This window comes from Bos javanicus, chromosome 3 (assembly GCF_032452875.1).
Source record: "Bos javanicus breed banteng chromosome 3, ARS-OSU_banteng_1.0, whole genome shotgun sequence".
Lineage (NCBI taxonomy): Eukaryota > Metazoa > Chordata > Mammalia > Artiodactyla > Bovidae > Bos > Bos javanicus.
Genome location: NC_083870.1, coordinates 53593010 through 53615527, shown reverse-complemented (window position 1 = coordinate 53615527; position 22518 = coordinate 53593010). Strand labels below are relative to the sequence as shown.

The 22518-nt window shown below is 37.5% G+C and overlaps 1 protein-coding gene across 5 annotated transcripts in view; it reads left to right on the top strand.

Annotated features, from left to right (window-relative positions):
• The first annotated feature begins 3352 nt into the window (after positions 1-3352).
• ZNF326 (zinc finger protein 326) overlaps positions 3353-22518 on the top strand; it is a 35563-nt gene continuing 16397 nt past the window's right edge. Inside the window, exons 1-6 of one of the 5 annotated variants that reach the window (XM_061411281.1) lie at positions 3353-3757; positions 6226-6270; positions 14248-14283; positions 14380-14491; positions 16593-16998; positions 19360-19558. In XM_061411281.1, the coding sequence (XP_061267265.1) occupies positions 3742-3757; positions 6226-6270; positions 14248-14283; positions 14380-14491; positions 16593-16998; positions 19360-19558 (814 nt within the window). In that variant the 5' untranslated portion in view covers positions 3353-3741. Of the gene's footprint in view, positions 3758-6220; positions 6271-14247; positions 14338-14379; positions 14492-16592; positions 16999-19359; positions 19559-22518 lie in introns of those variants that run through there. The other 4 variants (XM_061411284.1, XM_061411282.1, XM_061411285.1 and 1 more) reach the window with 4 other exon arrangements.

Genomic DNA, 22518 nt, shown 5'->3' with positions numbered 1-22518 from the left:
ATTCTTTACCACCTAATTGCTAGGGAACCCCAAATAAATGAATTAGGGAATGACTTGATAGTCTCCTGAGTATTCTGGAGTACCTCAGGTATTGCCACCTGCCTCTGCAAGAACACTTTGTATTAGGGAAGGAAGAAGGAAGGAGGGAAAAGATCCATGTATTCTGGTATTTCCTGGAGTTATGAGTTTCTGATCTGGCAGTTTTCTCTTTCAGGGAAATAAGGGATGTGTGTGTGTGTGTGTGTGTGTGTGTGTGTGTGCGCGCGCGCGCATGCGCACATATATGCACATGATTCACGAAGTGACCCAATATTTATTTTCTTCCACTCATGCCAAGACCTGAAGACCTTGGATTATAAAATCACTTCTTTACTCTGATAACAAGAAAAAAAGGTAAAAGTCTCAGAGAGAGCTCAGTTTTAATTGTAAAACTTATGTGCTTGGCACTTAGGGTACCAACAAGACTTGGATCTAATCTCAAAAGGCTTTTAACGTGGAGAGACATAGTATTTGATGCAAAGGAGATAGTGCTAGAGCAGAGGCTGTCCCAGGAAACTTAGAGGAGTGGCTTTTAATAGAGCCCAGGGCCTTGCTTCTTATTTCAAGTATAGTTTGACTGCCAGCAGCAGCATCTCCTGGAAAATTGTGAGAAATGCAGACCCTCCAGCTTCAACCCAGACTGACTGAATGTGAATCATATGCACATTAATATTTGAGAAGCACTGGTCTAGGGGCAGGAGAAGGCAATGGCACCCCACTCCAGTACTCTTGCCTGGAAAATCCCATGGACGGAAGAGCCTGGTAGGCTGCAGTCCGTGGGGTCCCGAAGAGTCAGACACGACTGTGCTACTTCACTTTCACTTTTCACTTTCATCACTTTCATGCATTGGAGAAGGAAGTGGCAACCCACTCCAGCCTTCTTGCCTGGAGAATCCCAGAGACAGCGAAATCTGGTGGGCTGCCATCTATAGAATCGCACAGAGTCGGACACGACTGAAGCAACTTAGCGGTGGCAGCGGTCTAGGAGCAGGGGTGGGATGTGAAAGTGTTCTTAGAGGAAATAAGTTTTGAACTGTTTTGAGCATGAGTAGGGTTAACCACGGAGAAGGCAACGGCACCCTACTCCAGTACTCTTGCCTGGAAAATCCCATGGACGGAAGAGCCTGGTAGGCTGCAGTCCACGGAGTCGTGAAGAGTCAGACATGACTGAGCAACTTCACTTTCACTTTTCACTTTCATGCATTGCAGAAGGAAATGGCAACCCACTCCGGTGTTCTTGCCTGGAGAATCCCAGGGATGGGGGAGCCTGGTGGGCTGCCATCTATGGGGTCGCACAGAGTCGGACACGACTGAAGCGACTTAGCAGCAGCAACAGCAGCAGCAGCAGGGTTAACCAGGGGGCTTCCCAGGTGGCTCAGTGGTAAAGAATCTGCCAGTCAAAGCAGGAGATTCGGGTTTGATCCCTGGTCAGGAAGATGCCCTGGAGGAGATGGCCAGCAACCCACTCCAGTATTCTTGCCTGGGAAAGCCAATGGCCAGAGGAGGTGGCAGGCTATAGTCCATGGGATCACAAAGAGTCAGACACGACTGAGCAGCAGAGAGAAAACCGTAAACAAAAGTTCAGAGTCATGAAAAACTATTGGGGTGTTTTGGGAACTGTACGTAGCTTAAAATTGCCAATCAATAGGGAAAGAATAGGGGAGAGAGGAGGATGGAGAAATGCAGGAAGGTGGCAGGGTAGGCAGAGGCCAGACCCTGCTGGTTGTGCTTTATGTTAGAAGCTTTGCCTTCACCTAATCTGTGATAAGAGATGCATGATGCGTTCAGATTTGCCTTCATATCACTGAGGCCCTGAGGAGCCTGAGAAGGTCAAGGTGGAAAGTCAGAGAAATTACTCAGGAAGCCATCTCAACACTTTAGGAGAAAGATAATGAGAGTCTAACTCAGGTAGTGCAGTGGATTGGAGATCACGGGAAAACTTATTAATAAGACATTTTAGGAGGTAATAAGCAGATGAAAGACTTCAGTATGGATTGAGGATGAGAGAATGGGAGAGGGCTGAGTCTTGACTGAATTAGTAGTGGGTGGTTGCTCATGATGCCACTCACACAGCATTATTCACAGATGAAAGAATAAAAGAAGATAAACAGGTTTGAGGAAATTATGAGTTCAGTTTTCAACATGTTCTGCTCTGGTGAATAGAAAACATGCATAGGAGGGAAAAAAAAAAGAAGAAAACACTGTAAGGGTGGAGAACTGGGTGAATCAATGAGGGTGGAGAAGGAAAGAGATGAGGAAGGAACAGTGGCCTACCCAGATCTGGGGCTGTGCTCAGTCGTGTCCATGAACTATAGCCCCATGAACTGTAGCCCGCCAGGCTCCTCCGTCCATGGAACTTTCCAGACAAGAATACTGGAGTGTGTTGCCATTTCTTACTCCAGGGAATCTTCCCAACCCAGGGATCAAACCCGCATTGCTTGTGATTCCTGCATTGGCAAGTGGATTATTTACCTCTGCACCACGGGGGCTACAGTCATACACCTTAGTATACCTGTGAGTTTTTCCTTAGTCATGTTTCCAGAGACTGTTTTCTTGGAACTTGGTTCTGGAAACTCATTGGACCTCAAAGAAGGGCCAACGGCTTGATTCATGATTTCCTATCCTGTGATCAACTCATCATTGACACGATTTGCTCTATGAAAAAATATTATCTAACCTGGAGTTCAAGCTGCTCCACGATTAGAATGACCAAACAGTTATCTTTTCCCACATTGTCTTATGGGCGAGTGACTTTTCCCACTGTCCTCAACACTATTTCCAAAGTGACAATAATACAATGCTGAGTGATACTTGCTCAGTTGTGTCCAAGTCTTTGTGACCCCATGGACTGTAGCCTGCCAGGCTCCTCTGTCCACGTAATTCTCCAGGCAAGAATACTGGAGTGGGTTGCCATTTCCTTCTCCAAATACAGTGTTAATATGTATCAATATGTGTTGATATGTGTTTGCCTGTGGTTGTTCTTCAAGTTCTGGATGACTCCTTCCAAAAATCTCCCCTTTGTTAACTTTTACAACACTTTGATTTTGCACCTTGAAATTCAGAACTCGACTGTGTTCTGTCTTGGATCACACTCGTAACTTTCCTATTTAGCAATTTGTTCTCTGCTCACAGCGGTCTAAAAATATCCTGGCCTTCTGAATCTCCACGGCAGAAACTCCATAAGGTTTTTTTTTTTTTTTACATTCTCCGATCAGTCATTATCAGCCAATAAAAAGGGAAAGGTCGGCACGTGGTATATTAGTTTGGGCAGGGGGAAGGTATTCCAAGCAGATCCTTTCGCTCTTGCCAGAATCAAACATGGCGGGCTTCAGCCCGACCTTCCAGAAAACCCGGCTTTCTTTCCCTTGAGCCCGGCCAGTCTTTGGGGCTCCTTTTTAACCTTCCTTACCCCTCGGCGGCTCCGAGAGGGTCAGCACCTGGGAGCGTGACAGCGGACCTGCTTCCCGCCCCCATTCGAGGGCCCGCCCACCAGCCCGCGCCAGCCAGTCGCGGGCGGCGCTGCGGCGGCTGGCAGCGCCGGCCGGGCCCGCCCCCGAGCCTCGCTGTGGCCTGCGGCTCCCGGGCCGGTAGCGCCGCTCTTGGTCGCGCTGACTTGTAGTGTGGAACCGCGGGTCACGGGTGCTCTTCTCCGGCCACAGATTAGCCAAGCGCCGCCGAGGCCGTTGGCCCCGAGCCTCCGCCATGGACTTCGAGGACGGTAAGCGCGGCCTCTGGCTGGTCACCGCGGCGGGCGGCAGGCGGGGTGGCCTGCCCCCGGGGTCTGTTTACCGTCTCAAGATGGCCGTGTGGGCTTTGTTCTGCGGGCCTAGAGGCCGTCCGCCCGCCTGCCCGCCTCGGGCCCGGTGCCTGGAGTCGGCCTCGGTGGGGACCCGCGCGGCGGGTCGCCCGGATCGCCCCGCCCGGCGCCCGCTGCGGCCCGCGACCCTGAATTCCGCTCCGGCCTCGGCGCGGGGAAGGAAGCTCCCAGAGCGCCGCGGCCTCCGGAGTCCCCAGATCGGCCCCCGCCCCGCTGCGAGCAAATTGCCAGGAAGCCTCCAACTTCCCGTTCTGGGCGAGAGGGCGAGCGGGCCTCCCCCGCCGCGGCTCGCGTTCGCCAGATGGGCAGCTAGCGACCCAGATCATCCTTTTAGTAAATCCCCAACTCCAGGTTACTACTCGCCCGATAGGATTTTCTGAGGCTTGTTCATGATCGTGTTCCTTGGTGTCTTAGTTTTTAAGATGAGTTTAAAGGGCGTCTGTAAGTGATTAAGTATAGTAGATCTCTATCCAGAATGGAACATTAAGGTATTTCTGGTTAGCAAAGTGGGATGTTTATCCGCCAACAAACAGTGCCCGGGCGTTAATCCCTAAATTTAAAATGCTTCTGTGAACCAAAGCGTTTTCTCTGGACAGTGTGTTAAGTTAGTCAAAATTCTGGCACAGCATCACGTGCCCTTCAAATTCAGACCTACACACAGCCGCCTGGGATGGACTGCTGTTTAATTAAATGAGCAGTACCTTTCGGTCGTCTCTTACTCCAGTTCTTTATACCGTTTCATACGCTCACGAAATAAAATTAATTTGGTTTTCATATTGTCTTCAAATCTTGCCCAACTTTTATAGTGATTGGTGTCAGGGTAAGATGAGTACGTAATGACAGCATTAGGGAGACATGAAAAGGGATGTGAATAAACTGAATTTAGTCCTGAGTTACCGGGCGTTTCTGAATAAAATGGCTTCACTAATTAGTCGTAAGCCTCTAACCCAACCAAGAACATTAACTTTGAATATGCTGAGCCTGATTAAATGATCTTTTGACCTTTGATTTGATTTCATGCCTCAAAGAATTAAAGCTGCTAAGTCTATGAAAGTGAAGTCGCTCAGTCTTGTCCGACTCTTTGCGACGCCATGGACTGTAGCCTACCAGGAAAGTCCATGGAATTTTCCAGGCAAGACTACTGGAGTGGGTTGCCATTTCCTTCTCCAGGGGATCTTACCGACCCAGGGATCGAACCTGGGTCTCCCGCATTGTAGGTAGACGCATTACCGTCTGAGCTACCAGGGAAGCTAAGTGTTTGAAAGGGGACTGAAATAACCTTTTGTGGATACTTTTAAATTACTTTGAAATAGGAAGTTCAGATATTAACAGTAGCACACTCTAGTGTTTGTTTTAGTTGAACTTTGACTCATTTTGATATCGTTACCTTTAAACTGAATATTTGAAATGCCAGAGTTGGGAATGAATTTTAAAAATATGTTGCTGTGTTTTCACACTAAACTTTGGTGACAGTACCAACACCCAAGGTGCAGCAGAAACTACCAGTGTGGGAGGAGGGAGTGACGGGAATGGTCCCCTCCCCCCATGAAGGAACCCATTGTCTTAGTATGTTTACTTTTTATTAGCACCATCTGCTCACAGTTCTAAACAGTGTGAAGCATAAAATTGTAAACAATGTCAGTGATAAAATGTTCCCTCTCTCATGCTCCCTCCTTACCCCTACTGCTTTATCTGGGGGATGGAATTTGCCTGACAATATGTTGAACTCTAATCCTGTATAGTGTAGTTGGAGTCTATTGTATCCAAAGGACTGCTCTGTTCAATTCCTATTTGTTAGTAGAATTAACTAAAGGATTTAACAATTGCCAAATTAGTTTTGACAAAGAAATTATGATCTTTGGTGATGATGCCACATCCTGGATAGAAATAGCACACACAGGTGTACACATATATGCATGTGCATTTCTCAAATAAGATCTTGAACTCTTCAGAGAGCAAATTAAGTGCTAAGAGAAATAGTAAGTTGGGAAAAAAATATATAGAATAAATTCTCACATGTCCCTGTTTTTTGCATTGTTTGATATATAATTTATCTGCCTTCCCTTTTGTTATGCTGTGTAAATCAGTACTGGATCTCCTTTTTTGGCTGTAATTATATATCAGGTTTTATTAACTAATTTTTACATTACTATGATTTGGATGATAAACCTGCCATTTGGGGAGATAGTGAAATGAAAGGGATATATATTTTCCTCTATGAATTATATATAATTATTAACGCCCTGTTTTTGCAGATAGCTGAGTTAATGGCAGTTTAAAAATTGTGTTTGTTTTTAGTAAAGGGGTATATAATTCAAGATTTTTGCTAATATTGCACTAATTCCTTTCTGTTAAATGTGTCTTCATAGATTATACACACTCTGCTTGCAGAAATACTTATCAGAGCTTTAATGGTGAGTATCCTCTTTCATTTGATGTAAAATACATTAAGGGAATGCATCTCAGTTTTTTGTCACCCATCTTAAGTACCAGTGTAAAAAGGAAATTCTGCCTTGTTTCAGTCATTGTTTAGTCTTTGGATGTGTTAGTGTTAATGTTGTCATACTATGTATAGTATTTAAGTTAGGAAATTTGGAATCGGAAAACCTTAGGGCTATTCAGATTTGTTTGACTCTTTATTTGAATTCTGAGTTCTTTATTCCAAAAGACCCTGACTGTATTGAGTGATGAGTTGTAAGAAACTAGCTGAGTTATTTTTGTTGAATTAGAGGCTTTGGTATTGAGTAATGTAGATTAAGTGGATTATTGGCTTGGTTTTATATTGCTGCATTCATAATTCATTTTGACCTTGTTTTTGAGGTCATTTGCTTTAATGTGTCTAAATGTATTAGTATATTAAGAACTGTCTAGAGCATATAAGGGAGAAGGCAATGGCACCCCACTCCAGTACTGTTGCCCGGAAAATCCCATGGATGGAGGAGCCTGGTAAGCTGCAGTCCATGGGGTCGCTAAGAGTCGGACATGACTGAGCGACTTCACTTTCACTTTACATTTTCATGCATTGGAGAAGGAAATGGCAACCCACTCCAGTGTTCTTGCCTGGAGAATCCCAGGGATGGAGAAGCCTGGTAGGCTGCAGTCCATGGGGTCGCACAGAGTCGGACACGACTGAAGCGACTTGGCAGCAGCAGAGTATGTAAAGAAGCCTTATCAATATAAGTATAACATCATAGTGACTAAAGAGCTAGATAAAATCATGACATATACAGAATACAATTGGGGTGGAGTTTTGATAATTTAGATTAGAGTTAAGGATTTGCCAGACAGGATAAGAACATAAAGAAGAGCATGGAACAGTTTCAAGAGGTTATAAAAGCATTATATGAAGGACCCCAGAGAGTGGAATTAAATTCCGTGATTGCCAGAAAAATGCAACTTTCAACTGTTGTACAGAATGTAATATATTCACAAAATAAAACTGAAGCAAATGTACTACTAAACAAAGAAGACTGTGTCATTTCATGAGAATAATTACCATGCAGTTAATTGTTACTTATCATCTGTAGGAATTTAGAGAAACTTCAAATTTGATGTCAGCTAAAAAGGTTAAACATATAGGTATAGTCAATATATATTGAGTGCTGGAAAACATATTTTTGAGCAGGAGAGTGATATAATAAAGTTACCAAAAGAAGTTTAATTTTCATCCACATGTAGGTTATATTGAAAACTGGAAAATTATCAAGTTTCATAAATTCAGGTGTAAGAATTTTACGCCTTGGGAGGTGATGACAGTAATTTTAAAAATATTAAGCCGTTTCTTGAGAAAGTTAGCAGAACTTTCAGGCTGCCTAGTAGTGAGTAGAAAATTGAGAGGGATGCATAAAAATGAATCCAGGATTGGAAACTGGAGTGAGCAGGACTAGTACTTTTACCAAAAAGATTTGGAATGATAGAAGGCCATGATTTCCATTAGTATGTACCAGAGAGTTGAGTTTATGCCTAAATATAGGACTTTGAAATACAGAATCATAGAGGGTCAGAAGTTTATTTTCTTAACATACAGGATTGCGAAAAAAAAAAAAATGCTTAAAATATTTCTGTCACTGACGTTATGACCTTCTTTTGAAAACACGTGCATTGAGGTGTAGTAGACATCTAACACGCTAGTTTCAGCGTAACAATCCCATGTTTGTATATGCTGTGAAATGATCACAACAGTAAGTCTGGTAACCCTTGATCACCACATATAGTTTTCCTGCAATGAGAACTTTTAAGATTTATTTTTCTTAGCAACTTTCAAATATGCAATACACTATTATTAATTATAGTCACTATGCTGTATATTACATCCCCATGACTTATTTATAACTGGAAGTTGTTTCCTTTCGACTCCCTTCACCTGTTTCAACCACTACCCCCTTCTCTGGCGATCACCAGTCTGTTCATTATGTCTACAAGCTTGGATTGTTTTGCTTTGTTTTGTTTTGATTTTTTTTAATTCTACATATAAATGAAATCATACAGTTTTTATCATTCTTACTTCACTATTTCACTTAGCATATGCCCTCAAGGCCCATCCATGTTGTTGCACATGGCACGATTCCATTCTTTTTCATGGCAAAGTAGTAATCCATGTATATACATACATATATATCACACTGCATCATCTTTATCCATTCATCTATTGATGGACACTTAGATTATTCCATATCTTGGCTATTGTAAATAATGCTGTTGTGAAAATTGGGGTGCATATATCTTTTCAAGTTAGATTTTTTTCTAACAGTTAAATGTTAGACTTTTTTTTTCTCTTAATTTTAGTTCCAATAGTGGTTTTCATTTAAGGGTGATTGTTAGACTCCCCTGTGGAGCTTTTTCAAAATGTATCTATTTAGGTCATACTCTAGTCCTCTTGAATCTTAATTTTTAGGGTAAATGGTCCCAATTGTGTCAGCTTTAAGAACTATTGATACTTTGAATCATTTTAGAATGCACCTCTGGTTAAAGAACACTGCTTGACAACACTGAGGGCTGAGTTATCTACATTTTATAAATGAATAATTTATAAAAAATTATTTCAGGGATGTAATTTGACTTCATTCAACAGATATTTACTGAGTGTTTTGTATTAGATAGTGTTATTGGAGCTGGCAATACAGTAGTGAATGAAATGGACAAATATTCCTGCCTTTGAAGTGTACAGTCTAGTTGGGTGAAATAGTAAACAAGAAGTAATATTTATTGTATTGCAGCAATTGCTTAGGAGAATAATAACACAGGACAGCTTTGTGTGTGTGTGTGTTACAATTTTAAAGAGATTAGCAAGGGAAAGAATCGCTAACAGGGTAACTTGAGCATAGAGTTGAGGGAGATGAAGGTGCAAGCCATGCCATTGTCTCCATTTCCTTCTTCTTATATAAATAGACAAAAAAAAGGAAAGCATTTCTGATAGAGGGAAAGCAGGAACACAGGTAGGGCTGAGTGCATTGTGCTTCAGAGTGACTTAAGAAAATGGGCTTGACTACAGCAGATGATTTTTGCTGAGTGATCTTAAAACAGGGTTAGAATAGGGAGGTGTATGTAGCCGGAAGTCAGTGAAAGCAAAGACAATTTGCTTAACACACAAGAAGTAATAGAAAGTGAAGACCTTAAAGAATTGAGGGTGTGAGCAACACAGATACAGAGGAAGAACATTCCAGGCAGAGGGAATAGTAGGGGCAAAAATGGGTGTATACCTGTTGTACTCTAGGAACAGCAAGGGACCTAGTACAGCTAGAGTGAAGTGAATAAGGGGAGATCACAGATGATGAAATTAAGTGGAAATAGATCAAGTTAAGAGGTGATGGGAAAGATTTATCAACTTTGTCTCTGTTGACATTTTGGACTAGATAATTCTTTGTTGTGGGGGAATGTCCTATGCACTGTAGAATGTTTTAGGAGCATTCTTGGTCTCTTGTCATTTGATACAGGCAGCACCCATTACTCATTTTGGTGACAACCAACAATGTTTTCATTGTTTGACCCCCTCTGGGGGTCAAAATTGCCCATGGTTAAGAACCACTGATATAGGGTCTTATAGATTATCTAAAGGCTTGTTTACTTGGAGTAAGTTCGGAAGCCATTGGAAGGTACTAGGCATTGAACATAATTTAACTTGCACTTTAACAAAATTCTTCTAGCCATTTTCTTGAGAATGAACAGAAAGGTTGCAGAAATGAAAACAGGAAAATCAGCTGAGGGGCTGTTGCAGTAATGTAGGTGAGATATGCTGGCCTGTACCGTGATGATAGTAGTGTGGAGGTGATAAAAAGTGGTCTCATTTGCTACTTAGTGTTACCCAACTTGTTAGTTATTTTGATCATGTCAGTTGTTTTTTTCATACTACTCCACACCTCGTGTGATTTAATTATAAGTGAACTTAACATTTGTTGAGCTTATCATTTATGAAAAGTGAAAGTGAAAGTTGCTTAGTCATGTCTGACTCTTTGCAATCCCGTGGACTGTAGTGCGTGGAATTCTCCAGGCCAGAATACTGGAGTGGGTAGCCTTTCCCTTCTCCAGGGAATCTTCCCAACCCAGGGATTGATTCCAGGTCTATCGCATTGTGATTCTTTACCAGCTCAGCCAGAAGGGTGTAATCAAATCAGTAGAGTAGATTTGATTTAAAATATGTCAGATTAATTTTGAGTGAATAGCTTTCTTATTTAATATATATTTTATTCAGGGATAATTGATGGAATGCTAAATATGTCAGATGTATAACAGTGTTTCACAATTTTTGAAGGTTATACTGCAGTATTCCTTGTGTTGTACAGTATATCCTTGTTCTCATTTACTATTAACAGGAAAGATATGTTATAGTCTTAATAACTTTATTTTTAAAGGGATTTTTAAATTCATTCAGTAACCTGGAAGAATATAGTTTATATGTAAATGGTCATGGTCCTCTTATAGACTCTATCCCTATAATCAACACTGATTATATGCAGTACTTACAAAGACTTTTACTCTTTTCCTTTTTAACTAACTGATTAGTGACAGTACTATGAACAATAAACCAAAAGACATTCTGTGTAAAGATAGCTCTATTAATCTTTGTGTACTCTCTAGTGCCTGGGAAAAGGTGAGTGTTCCATAAATGTTAGTAATTTATGACTTTGTAGTGAAGTAAAAATATACAGAATCAAAAAACTGAAGGATTTAGTATTCAAAGGCAGCCTCTGCTGACTGAAAATAGAAATTAGCAGAAATAGCAATTTAAGTTTTTTGGTTTTGTGTACCTAACTGAACCTAACTCTAAAATTACTTTTTAATACTTTTTAGAGGAAAGCTTTTTATTTTGAAGTCTTCATCTTAATGTCGAAATTGTTCTCTGTTTGAGAGTTATGAGCAACTTATATTGTATACTTATCAACTCTAAAGACAAATGACTTTTATTAGTCTGAAACTGTTATCTGATGTGGTAGACACTAGTAGACACTAGCCATGTATGACTATTGAGTACTTTCAGTGTGGATAGTCTGAATTGAGGTGTGCTGTCTTAATATGAACTTGATTTGAAGTCTTAGTATAGACAAAAAACATTTAGAATATCTCATTAGTACTTTTTGTATATTGGTAAACTTTTTGTCATTAAAATCCATTGGTATGCCTTGTACTTTGAATGGATCTTTTTATGATGTGTAATCCTGTAATATCAGGTATTAGTTATTTGAAAAATACTGGTTTATAGAGTTATTCAGATTTTTCAAATATTGGCAGATTTTATTGTAGAAATTAAAAAGTTATATTCAGTAATACCAGTGTCAGTTTCATCAGAAAAGCCTTTTAAGTATTGGGAAACTGTCAAGCTCAAGTTTTAAATTTTAATTTCCACATGAGTGCTTGAATTTTATCTTTGGCAACAAGTACTATCACTTGTTTTCTTTGAAGTGACAGTTCCACTTCATTTTTGAGGAAGTGTCTGCCAGAAGCTCAAGTCTGAAAGCCATAGTTTTTGAATGTCAGTCTTTCCTTTTAGTAAAAACAGTATTCCTTGTAAAAAATGGCTAATTCAGTGGCTTTTCCTAAAGAGAACTATGGCACTTAATGAAACTTTATGCAGTGATATGCAGCAAAATTGCTTTATGTATACTTTCCATTTTACTATCCAGAATATCATAAAGTATACACAAAGGTCATGATTTAATAAAATTGCCAATTTTTACTTCTTCATCAAGGACATTCTTTAAGTGAAGATTATTTTATTATTTTTATTATCTTTTGTATTTTATTTTTTTACTGCAAGTGTGTAATACAACTATCAATACTAGTGTGATCTGGTGTCACTGCCTTGATGTGTACTATAGCAAAAACTGTTTTACCAACCAGTGGTTTTGTATCATCAATGCAAAAAAATTTTCATCACTGTGAAAAAGGCAAATAATGTTTTAGTATCAATAATGTTTATAAAAATAGTTTGACCTTGTGGATCCCCTGAAAGGGTCCTGGCAACTAGTGGTCAACAGGCTATTGAAACCTGCAGGCCTGGGGTACATAAAAAACTAGTAAAAAGAGACCCTGACCACAGACTAGTGTACATTTAAAGTGAGGTCACAGGACTTTCCTGGAGGTCCGGTGGTGTAAGACTACACACATCTACTGCAGGGTGCATGGATTTGATCCCTGGTTGTGGAACTAAGACCCCGCATGCCGCGTGGTGCAGTCAAAAAAAAAAAAAAAAAGATTAAATAAATGAGGCCACAGATAGCAGAATACTGTATAAGGCAGAGTATCATAAACACCATGTAAAAACTACAGACTTTTGCAGATATTCAAAAGAAAGAGATAATCACTTGAGACAACATCAGTAAGGGTTCGTATTTGAAATGGACTTTAAAAAATTAAAGAATTTCAATAAGCTACTATTTGGGCAGTAGAGAGAGCATTTCATGTAGAAGCAACAGTGCGAAGCTAAAGTGGTGGATATTTATAAGACTTTGGGAAAATCATTTCATCTTTTTGGTTCCATAATCTATCAAATGAAAAGGTTAAATTTGATCATTTAGGTTGCTTTCAGGTTTAAAGTTGCAAGATTTTGTTGTTAGGACCAGAATATTTATGTAATTATGATTTAAATTTAGTGTTTTTTAAAAAATAAAAATAAATGTACTTGCTTTGTGTATACTCTTAGTGCATAAAACTTGGAGAGGGTGATAAATGAAGACTTTTAAAGGACTGTATAGGAAACACACTGTAAACGGTTTTTAAATTTTTTCAGTTTTATAATCATAGTAAATTCATTTTATTACCTTTTTTGTTGTATTTTTCTTTCATGTGAGAGGTGGGGATGTAGATGGAATTACAGGAATTGTAATAAAATACACTTAGTGCTTTGATTATATTTTAATTTTTTTAGTGTTTACATTGCTGGAATTCACATTCCTTCTCTTTATTCAAAGTATTTGAGGATTTAAATATTTGAGTCATTTATATGCAGCGTACCACATAATGGCCCCATTCTGATTTTACTTTTTAAAAATATCTATTTCAATTAGTGTATGAACTGATGTCAATTGGGCAGATTTAAAATGAGGCTGCCTTGGATTTTTAGATGTTTTGAGAGGAGTTAGATGCAGAAAGGAGAAGGCGATGGCAACTCACTCCAGTACTCTTGCCTGGAAAATTCCATGGAGCCTGGTAGGCGGCAGTCCATGTTGGTCGTGAAGAGTCAGACACGACTGAGCAACTTCTTTTTCACTTTTCACTTTCATGCATTGGAGAAGGAAATGGCAACCCACTCCAGTGTTCTTGCCTGGAGAATCCCAGGGACGGGGAGCCTGGTGGGCTGCCGTCTACGGGGTCGCACAGAGTCGGACACGACTTAAGCAATTTAGCAGCAGCAGCGGCAGATGCAGAAAATGATACTATAAAATTTTCTTTCCTTTTAATATTTTAAATACCTTATTTTCTTAAGAATAGGAATTATTGACTATTTACCATTGTAGCACCTGACATAGGACCCTATGGTAGTATCCTAGTCATGTAAATATTGGCTAAATTGAAGATAATTTTAATATAGAACATTTTAGTTGATGTTTTTTTTTTAATCAGGTCTTATTGGCAAATCTGATTTTTCAGTAGATTATATGACATAGGACCCTATGGTAGTACCCTTGTTGTGTAAATATTGGCTAAATTGAAGATAATTTTAATGTAGAACTTCTTAGTTGATACCTTTTTTAAAAAAAATTAGGTTTCATTAGCAGATCTGGTTTTTCAGTAGATTATAATCTGTATGGTTTTTCCCTCAGTGTCTAGTGTGAATTTAGCTAATGTTAACAATGAATTATCATTTCAGGTGACTGATATGAATATCTTGTGTTTTATACAAAGATTCCTGAAGAGAATGGTATTTTATTGACTTTTTGTTATTGACTGTCTTTTAGGAATGGATCGTGATTATGGCCCTGGATCTTACGGAGGTCTGGCATTCAAGGATATTTATCTAAAAATTCTTCTTTTGAGTGCCACTAAAGGTGAGCATCATTTAATTTTTTTTCTTTTTAAACTCTTTATAGGGATGGATCGTGACTATGGCCATGGATCCTATGGGGGTCAAAGATCCATGGACTCCTACCTAAACCAGTCATATGGCATGGACAATCACAGTGGTGGTGGTGGGGGTAGCAGGTAAATTGCTTCATCACTTGGCCAAATAAGTAGATGACTATAAGATTCTAGATAATTTAAGTATTCTTTAGGCATGTTGTGATATTTAAACTATATTTAGAACTGAATAATCACCTTAAATGTTTAAAGGTGTTAGTGGTTATAAAAACTGTCTTGACATCATTGGCAGACATTACTTTAGGAAAACCTCAGGAAAACCATTATTTCATTATACTAGAGTAAGATTTTCTGTCTTTAGCAGTGACTTTTTTTAACTCCTTGTCAGTCAAAATGCCCTAAACAAATGATATAAAAATATTATTGGAAATATTATTTGTGAAACTTTTTCTTATGATTTTTCAAAAATGTATTCACTAATGTAGAGTGCTTTATAGAGTAGCAAAGCAGTCTTTGACTAGAATGAAGTTAACCAAATCTGTCTAGCAACACTCAATTTGTAAGAAACATTTAAGATAGTTATTCTTTTAATTTTAGTTTTAATGTGAGTTACAGGAGCATATTGTAATAATAAAAATATTCTTTAAATCATGTTTAGGTTATTTATTGGCAGGTTCTACTTACGCCAGAAACACTTGTGGTCTAGACTAGGAGCTTTATATTAAAGTCATGAATGAGTACAGTATCTTTGTTTATTTTAATGCAGTATAGTTTTGATTGTACTTATGTTTCATTGTTGATGCTGTGTAAAGCTTAAACCTAGCTGAACTGCTGTAGGCTTTAGGGTTGACCACATTTTAGGCCAAGGAGGCGCAGAGATTTTTGAGGTGCAGAGATTCCTACGAAATATTCATATAAGTAAAACTAGTTAGGAAACTTTTTGAAAGTATTGTCCTTCTTCATAAATGGAAGGATCTGGTTTCCTTAAGGATGGATTGAATGATGCTTACTTTCCTTTTTTCTGCTTAAGTGTGCCATTATGGTTTATAGTAGAGAAAAATCAGGAAAATAGATCAACAATTTTGCTTATGTGATAGATGTTTTGAAAAATGTAGTTGAAAGGAGGAATGATTTTTATATGGTTACTAGGATTCAGAAGTAAAGTGCCTTCTATTTAGTGATAAATAATTGAAGTAATGTAACACATTTAAATATTTTACTTTATCAGTTGCTGCCCTGTTACATTGTAAATGTAATGTGTGTGAACTATGTAGATGTTATAATTTATCTCATGTAATTGTGGGCCTTTATAAAACTATGTTGTAAGATAAGCAACTTTTGTAATCCATGCTTTGGTGAGAAGTATGATTTGTTTCTTCTGTTGACTCTATTAAAACCTTGTGGAGACTGTGTGCTCCCTTTTTTAGAATAGCTTTATGTGATAATTTCATGTGATAATAGGGAATAATTTTTCAAATAATTGAAGACATTATAAAATGTATTCTTTCTAATCTGCCTTGAAAATTCATATGCAAAGGGTATATATTGGTGGTCTTTTATGTTCTGTTTTATGTGCTTATTTTTCTAGATTTGTAGATTTATTAGTATACAAGTGAAAAGTGACTAAGAATTGATTATTAACGTTAACCAAAGTTTAGCAGGTTGTTAAATTTTATAACCAGATAATTCTCCCAATTTTGACTGCTATAGACATAATGAAGCAGTTTTGTCATATAGATTATTGGGGGTGCAAAAGGATCTCTTCTGTGTCACAAGTAGCCTACATCCTTGTAGTCTTCAATTTGTGTCCCTATTGAAAGCCAAAATGTTGTAAATATTTTGTATTTTACAGTATTAGAGATGGGTTCAAAAGAAAGTTTGAGTAGTCTGTGAACTTTAACAAATGACTTTTTCCAAGACTAGGGCTGGGCTTAAATAATGACAGACAAATCTTTTCTAATAAAATAGAAAGCTGCCAAAAAGCAGATATTTAAGCTAAGGTTACTTAACTCAATTCATATTTAAACACTGACTCAGATAGCTTTCTATCTGGTCTCATGTTGAACTGCCCAGCCCTAATCAAGTGTGAATAAAAGTAGAACTGCAAACCAGTATGGTATAAATGAATTTTAGTTGATAAATGTCATCTGATAATTTGTCTTTTGAATTGTCTAACATTAGTAAGCTTACTTTTGTTTTTTCCCTCACTGTGCAACTCTTCCAGGTTTGGACCTTATGAGTCTTACGACTCCAGGTCTTCTCTGGGTGGGCGAGATCTGTACAGATCTGGCTATGGTTTTAATGAACCCGAACAAAGCCGCTTCGGAGGTAGTTATGGTGGTCGATTTGAGAGCTCCTACCGGAATAGCCTTGACTCTTTCGGAGGTAGAAACCAGGGCGGGTCTAGCTGGGAAGCACCTTACTCCCGTTCAAAATTGAGGCCTGGGTTTATGGAGGACAGAGGAAGAGAGAATTACTCTTCCTACAGCAGTTTTTCTTCACCCCATATGAAGCCTGCACCTGTAGGCTCTCGGGGGAGAGGAACGCCTGCTTATCCTGAAAGTACGTTTGGAAGCAGAAACTATGATGCTTTTGGAGGACCATCAACAGGCAGAGGCCGAGGCCGAGGAGTAAGTACAACAGAATCTTTTCAGATTCTTTTCACTAGTCACTCTTTTAAACCCTTTCAAGACCATGGTTTTCAATTAGAATAAACACTGTTCATCCCAGTGTATTTTGAAGCAAAAGCTGAGTCATAAGCATAATTTTTAGGTTGCCTGTAAAAGTTTTCCCAGTACCTCAGAAAATACATGGCAGTGTGAGATGACTGTTCATATAGTTTTGCTAAATCTCCCTTTATTAAAAAGGTGAGGATATTAGGTTTGGTCTAAAAGGGGTTAAAAGGAGTTGCATTTTTCCTTGTAAACACTAGCAGTTTTGCTAGTGGGACAGTTCATGGATTATTTTAAAGGTAATGAACCCTTTTGGAGTTTCTGAGTAGGTTAAAGGTGCAATGTATGATAAAACGTATATACTTCGCTGCTAAACTCCAGCACATAGAATTTCTTCAAAGCTTCATATTTCACATTAAACACAAGAGAGACTAACAGTTGGTGATAGCTGAGGGTACTTTAGCCAGGTTTACATGGTGAAGAAGTTGATATGTATAGTAGATTGTAGATGATTTGTGGTCAGTATAATTTTGCTAACTCACTCTCTTACAGTATGTTCTGTTGCTGGGTGTTCTGTCTTACCTCTGTCACTAGTTTTACTATTGAGAAATAATTTCTTCCCTATGGAAACATGTCTATGGCTTCTTCCCAGGAAGTAATATTTTGTAAATTACTGCTTAAATGAATAAATATGCTAGTCTTCAAATATTTGATTTCAGGATATGTAGTATAAAGGTTATGCCTTTACATTCTTAGGTAACTTGACCGACAAGAAATTTTACCTAGGAAGTGTACATAGATTGTGGAGTTATTATGTAGTTTGATTTTATAAAGAATATTGTATTTTTGCCATCATGTAAGAATTGTTGGTTTGGTTTTTTTTTGAAGTCAGTTGCTCTTAATATTCTCTTTGCAGAGGAAAGTGCTTCTGTTAAAAAAATGTAGTAGGGCACATATTTTTGACTGCTCACTAATCTTTGGTACATTAGCATAGTTTGTCATACTTGTGTAGAAATTTTGCATTTATAACAGTTACTCTTTACTCATGTAAAATGCATTGCACCTTTAATGGATAATTAATAAAGATTTTTCTGATGTGACTATTTGAATCACCTGGAAACACTTAATTTATTCAAGGTTAGATAGGTATTCCTAAGCATAATATACAAATGTAAGCAACTAATATGTTGCTGTTCTACCATGCTTTATGGTTGTAGATTAATTGAAAATAGTTGGGATAACAGGCTTTGGATTTTGAAATTAAAAATCTACTCCAGTTTGAAAATTTGGAAAACTCTTAATGTTTTCCATGCTGTGTATTACTTTAGGCAAACGATTTTTTCCTCAAAGAGACTTCAAATACCAATTTTGTTTTCATGATAGAAAAACAGGTATTGTTTCCACCATTCTAGTCGAAGTGGACTTTTCTTTCTTTCTTCCTGTTAATGAAATAGATGAACCAATAGGTCTTTCCTTTTTAATCTTCACTTGTACAATTCCCATTGGATCCTTCTCTTCAGATTACTCCTGAATCTTTATCTTCTAAAGTAAGGTTAGTAGAATAAATTTGTATGAACATGTGGCTTCTTGGTGTAGTGGGTTTTGTTAACGACGAGAAGAAAGGACACAAAGAGTCGTTTGGTTGCATGACTCTTCGTCTGTAAACTTTTGCTTCTTGGGCTTCTGGGTGAGAATATGTTTCTCTAGGTAAGAATGTGAATGGAACGTCAGATGCAATTCTTGATCTGAAGTGTGTCTTGGAAGTTGATGCATGGTTATGCTTTAACTCTCCTATTTCATACTAATGTTCCATCTCGCCTTCTCATCCCTTTTTCAACAGGGAGAAATCCTAAATCATTTCTGGATCTTTTTTAACTTCAAACTTCAGATATGGTCTTCTTTGTGTATTTTAGTTTTAAGCCAGGTTTTAGTAAAGTAAAGATTTCTTTTAAGGTCTTTTCATGGGAAAACATCGATTAGGAACTCTGAAGAGGAGTTGTCAGAGAGTTGTACAAGTGGTAATATTCTGACAGGCACATAACGTTGTTTATGATCTCAAGTAATTTTGAATCATAATCAAACAATAGGAAATATCCATATTTGTTCTTCTGGAAATAAAAAGACTGATTCACTGGATTTGAGTTCCTGTAATAATTTACAGAGTTTTTCAGTGTATTTAGAGTGGACTTGTAAAATTTAGTTACATTCTGAGGAATTTTCATTTGAAAAATTCTAGATAGATAAAATGTAATCTATATATGAATTCATACTTTTTCTTTGGATATTGTGCTAATATTTATTGATTTCACAAATTTGCAGCATATGAGTGATTTTGGAAGCATTCATAGACCTGGAATTGTTGTTGACTATCAAAATAAACCCACCAATGTGACAGTTGCTGCTGCAAGAGGAATAAAGAGAAAAATGATTCAACCATTTAATAAGCCTGGTGGAACCTTTATCAAGAAACCCAAGCTAGCAAAACCTGTGGAGAAGATGAGCCTCAGCAAATCACCCAGTAAGTTGGAAAACATAATTGCTGTGCTTTAAGGCAGTTTTCATTATTTTTTTTAACTCAGTGCATTTAAGTAATTTTTTCATGTTTCTGTAGACAAATTGTACAATAATTACAGTTGTAGAAATTAGATCTGTAGTCATGGATATCAAAATTACCAAGATACTTATAAATTCACAGGCCCTGATTCACCCCTTTTCCCTAAATCTTGACTTAGGGTGGGACCAGAACATCTATATTTTTAAAAAGATCTTACACATGATTTTGATTCATGGGTGTTATATTTATTGTTGGGTAATTATTGAGGAAGTGGTATGCTACATTACATAGAATTGCCTTCATGAGGTCAAAGGCAAGAAATTTTTTATTGCCCTTGGTGCCAGGAAAAGATATGTATTCTAGAAAATTAATTTGCCTTTTGTCTTCTGGACATTATTCTTAGAGATAATCATACTTCCATTTTTACATTGTTAAAAATTTAGAGCCAGTCTGAAAGTGAAATTAAGAAAACAATTCATGGTAACATCAAGAATTAAATACTCAGGAATAAATTTAACAAAAGAAGTACAAAACTTACACTTTGAAAACTATAAAACCTTGTTAAAAGAAAGAAGATCTAAATAAATGGGATACTAAATAAATGTTCACAGAACAGAATACTTAATGTTAAGATGGTAATACTCCCCGGACTGATCTACTGATTCAGCCCAATCCCTGTCAGAATGTCACCTGACTTCTTTGCAAAAATTGGCAAGTTGATTAAAAAATTCATAGGGAATTTCAAGGAACCTACAATAGCCGAACAATCCTAAAAAAAGAAGAAAACAGAGAGACTACTGCTTCATGATTTCAAAACTTAACTACAAAGCCACAGTAATCAAGACAGAGTGGTACTGGCACAAGGACAGACATATAGATCAATGGAATAGAATTGAGAGTCCAGAGATAAACTCATAAATCTATGGTAAAATGTTTGGTTTTTTTTTAGCCAAGATGTCAGAATTATTTAGTGAGGAGAGAATAGTCTTTTTCACAAACGCTGCTGGAACAACTGGATAGCCACATGCACAAACTAACATACAGCACCTAAATGCAAGGGCTAGAACTATAAAACTCTCAGAAGGAAACAAGAGTAAGTCTTCATGACTTTGGATTTGGCAAGAAATTCATCTGACACTGAAAGAGCAACCAAATGAAAAACAAGTAAATTGGACTTTGGGCTTCACTGGTGGCTCAGCAGTAAAGAATCCACCTGCCAGTGCAGGAGACGCAGGTTTGATCCCTAGGTCAGAAATATCCCCTGGAGAAGAAAAATGGCAACCCACTCCAGTATTCTTGCCTGGGAAATTCCATGAACAAAGGAGCCTGGTGGGCAACAGTCCACAGAGTCGCAAAAGAGTTGGACACAAACTGACCAAACAACAATGAAACTGGATTTTATCAAAATTAAAAACTTACTGACCAAGCAACAATGAAACTGGATTTTATCAAAATTAAAAACTTCTGTGCTTCAGAGGACACATTAAGAAAGTGAAAAGACAGCTCACAGAGAAGGAGAAAACATTTGCAAATTATACCTCTAAGAGACTTGTATCTAGAATATATAGAATTTTTAAATTCAATAAAAAGACAAATAGCCCATTTGAAAAAAGCATCTGAACAGACATTTTTTCCCCAAGAAGATATACAGATAGCCAATAAGCCCATAAAAAAGTGCTCAACAGTTAGTTAGCAGGGAAATAAAATCAAGACCATGTGAGATTGACCACTTTTACTTACCTGAATGACTAGAATCAAAAAGATAATAACAGGCCTTAGCAAGGATGTGGAGAAATCTTCATATACCATTGGTGGGAATGTAAAATGGTCCAGGCACTTTGGAAAACAATTCCTCGAATGATTAAACAAATTACCATAAGATCTAGTAGTTCCACTGTTAAGTATGTATTAAGAAATATGAAAACAAATGTCTACACAAAAATTTATGTATGGATACACATAGCATCATTATTCAGAGTAGCCAGAGGTATAAACAACCCAAATGCTCATCAGTGGATGAATGGTTTAACAAAATGTGGTTCATCCATACAGTAGAATATTTTCCAGCCTTAAGATGGACTACTTATATATGTTAGAACTTAAATGAACCTTGAAAAGGTTAATAAAATGAAACTAGTCCCAAAAGGCCACATATATGATTCTTTTCATTTGAAAGTCTAGAATACAGAAATCTATAGGGTTAGAAAGTAGATTAGTGGTTGCTTTGGGCTGTGGGGGTATATAGGGAGAAATAAATAACAGGATACCAGATATCTTTGTGATGTGATGAAAGTGTTCTAGAGTTGATTGAGGTGATGTTTGCGCATATCTGTGAATGTTCTGAAAAACATTGGTTACATACTTCAAAAGGGTGAATCATATGGTATGAAATATGTCTTAATAAATCTTAAACATTTGAGCTGGATTATTGTTACTTTCTCTGTTACTGTATTTTATTTAACTTTGTAATATATAAATGAAATCAAGTGTATTTGATCAAAATAGATTGTCAAGAATATACATAAATAAAAGGTAAGGAAATTTCTTTTTCAGCATTCTTTGTGAAAACAACTTTACCTATTTTTGACTGTACACTGAATTATGTTTTGTTTTTTATATTTATTTTATTTTTGCCTTGATGATTGGAAGGTATTTTATCTTTCCAAATTGACATTACAAGGGATTAAAATTTTCTCTCCTCTTTAGAATTAATATTGGATTACCTATAATTATTGGGCCTGGGCAAGGTGAAGATCATTGCAATGAATGAATTTTTCAAATTTTTGTGATCTAGTTTTTAAAACATCTTTGCATCCAGTTTAAAAAATAAGATACATTAATTGTTAAGATGAATTTATTACTTCCTTTGATGTTGGAGGTGCTAAACAAGTCATGCTCCTAAGTCGCTTCAGTCGTGTCCAACT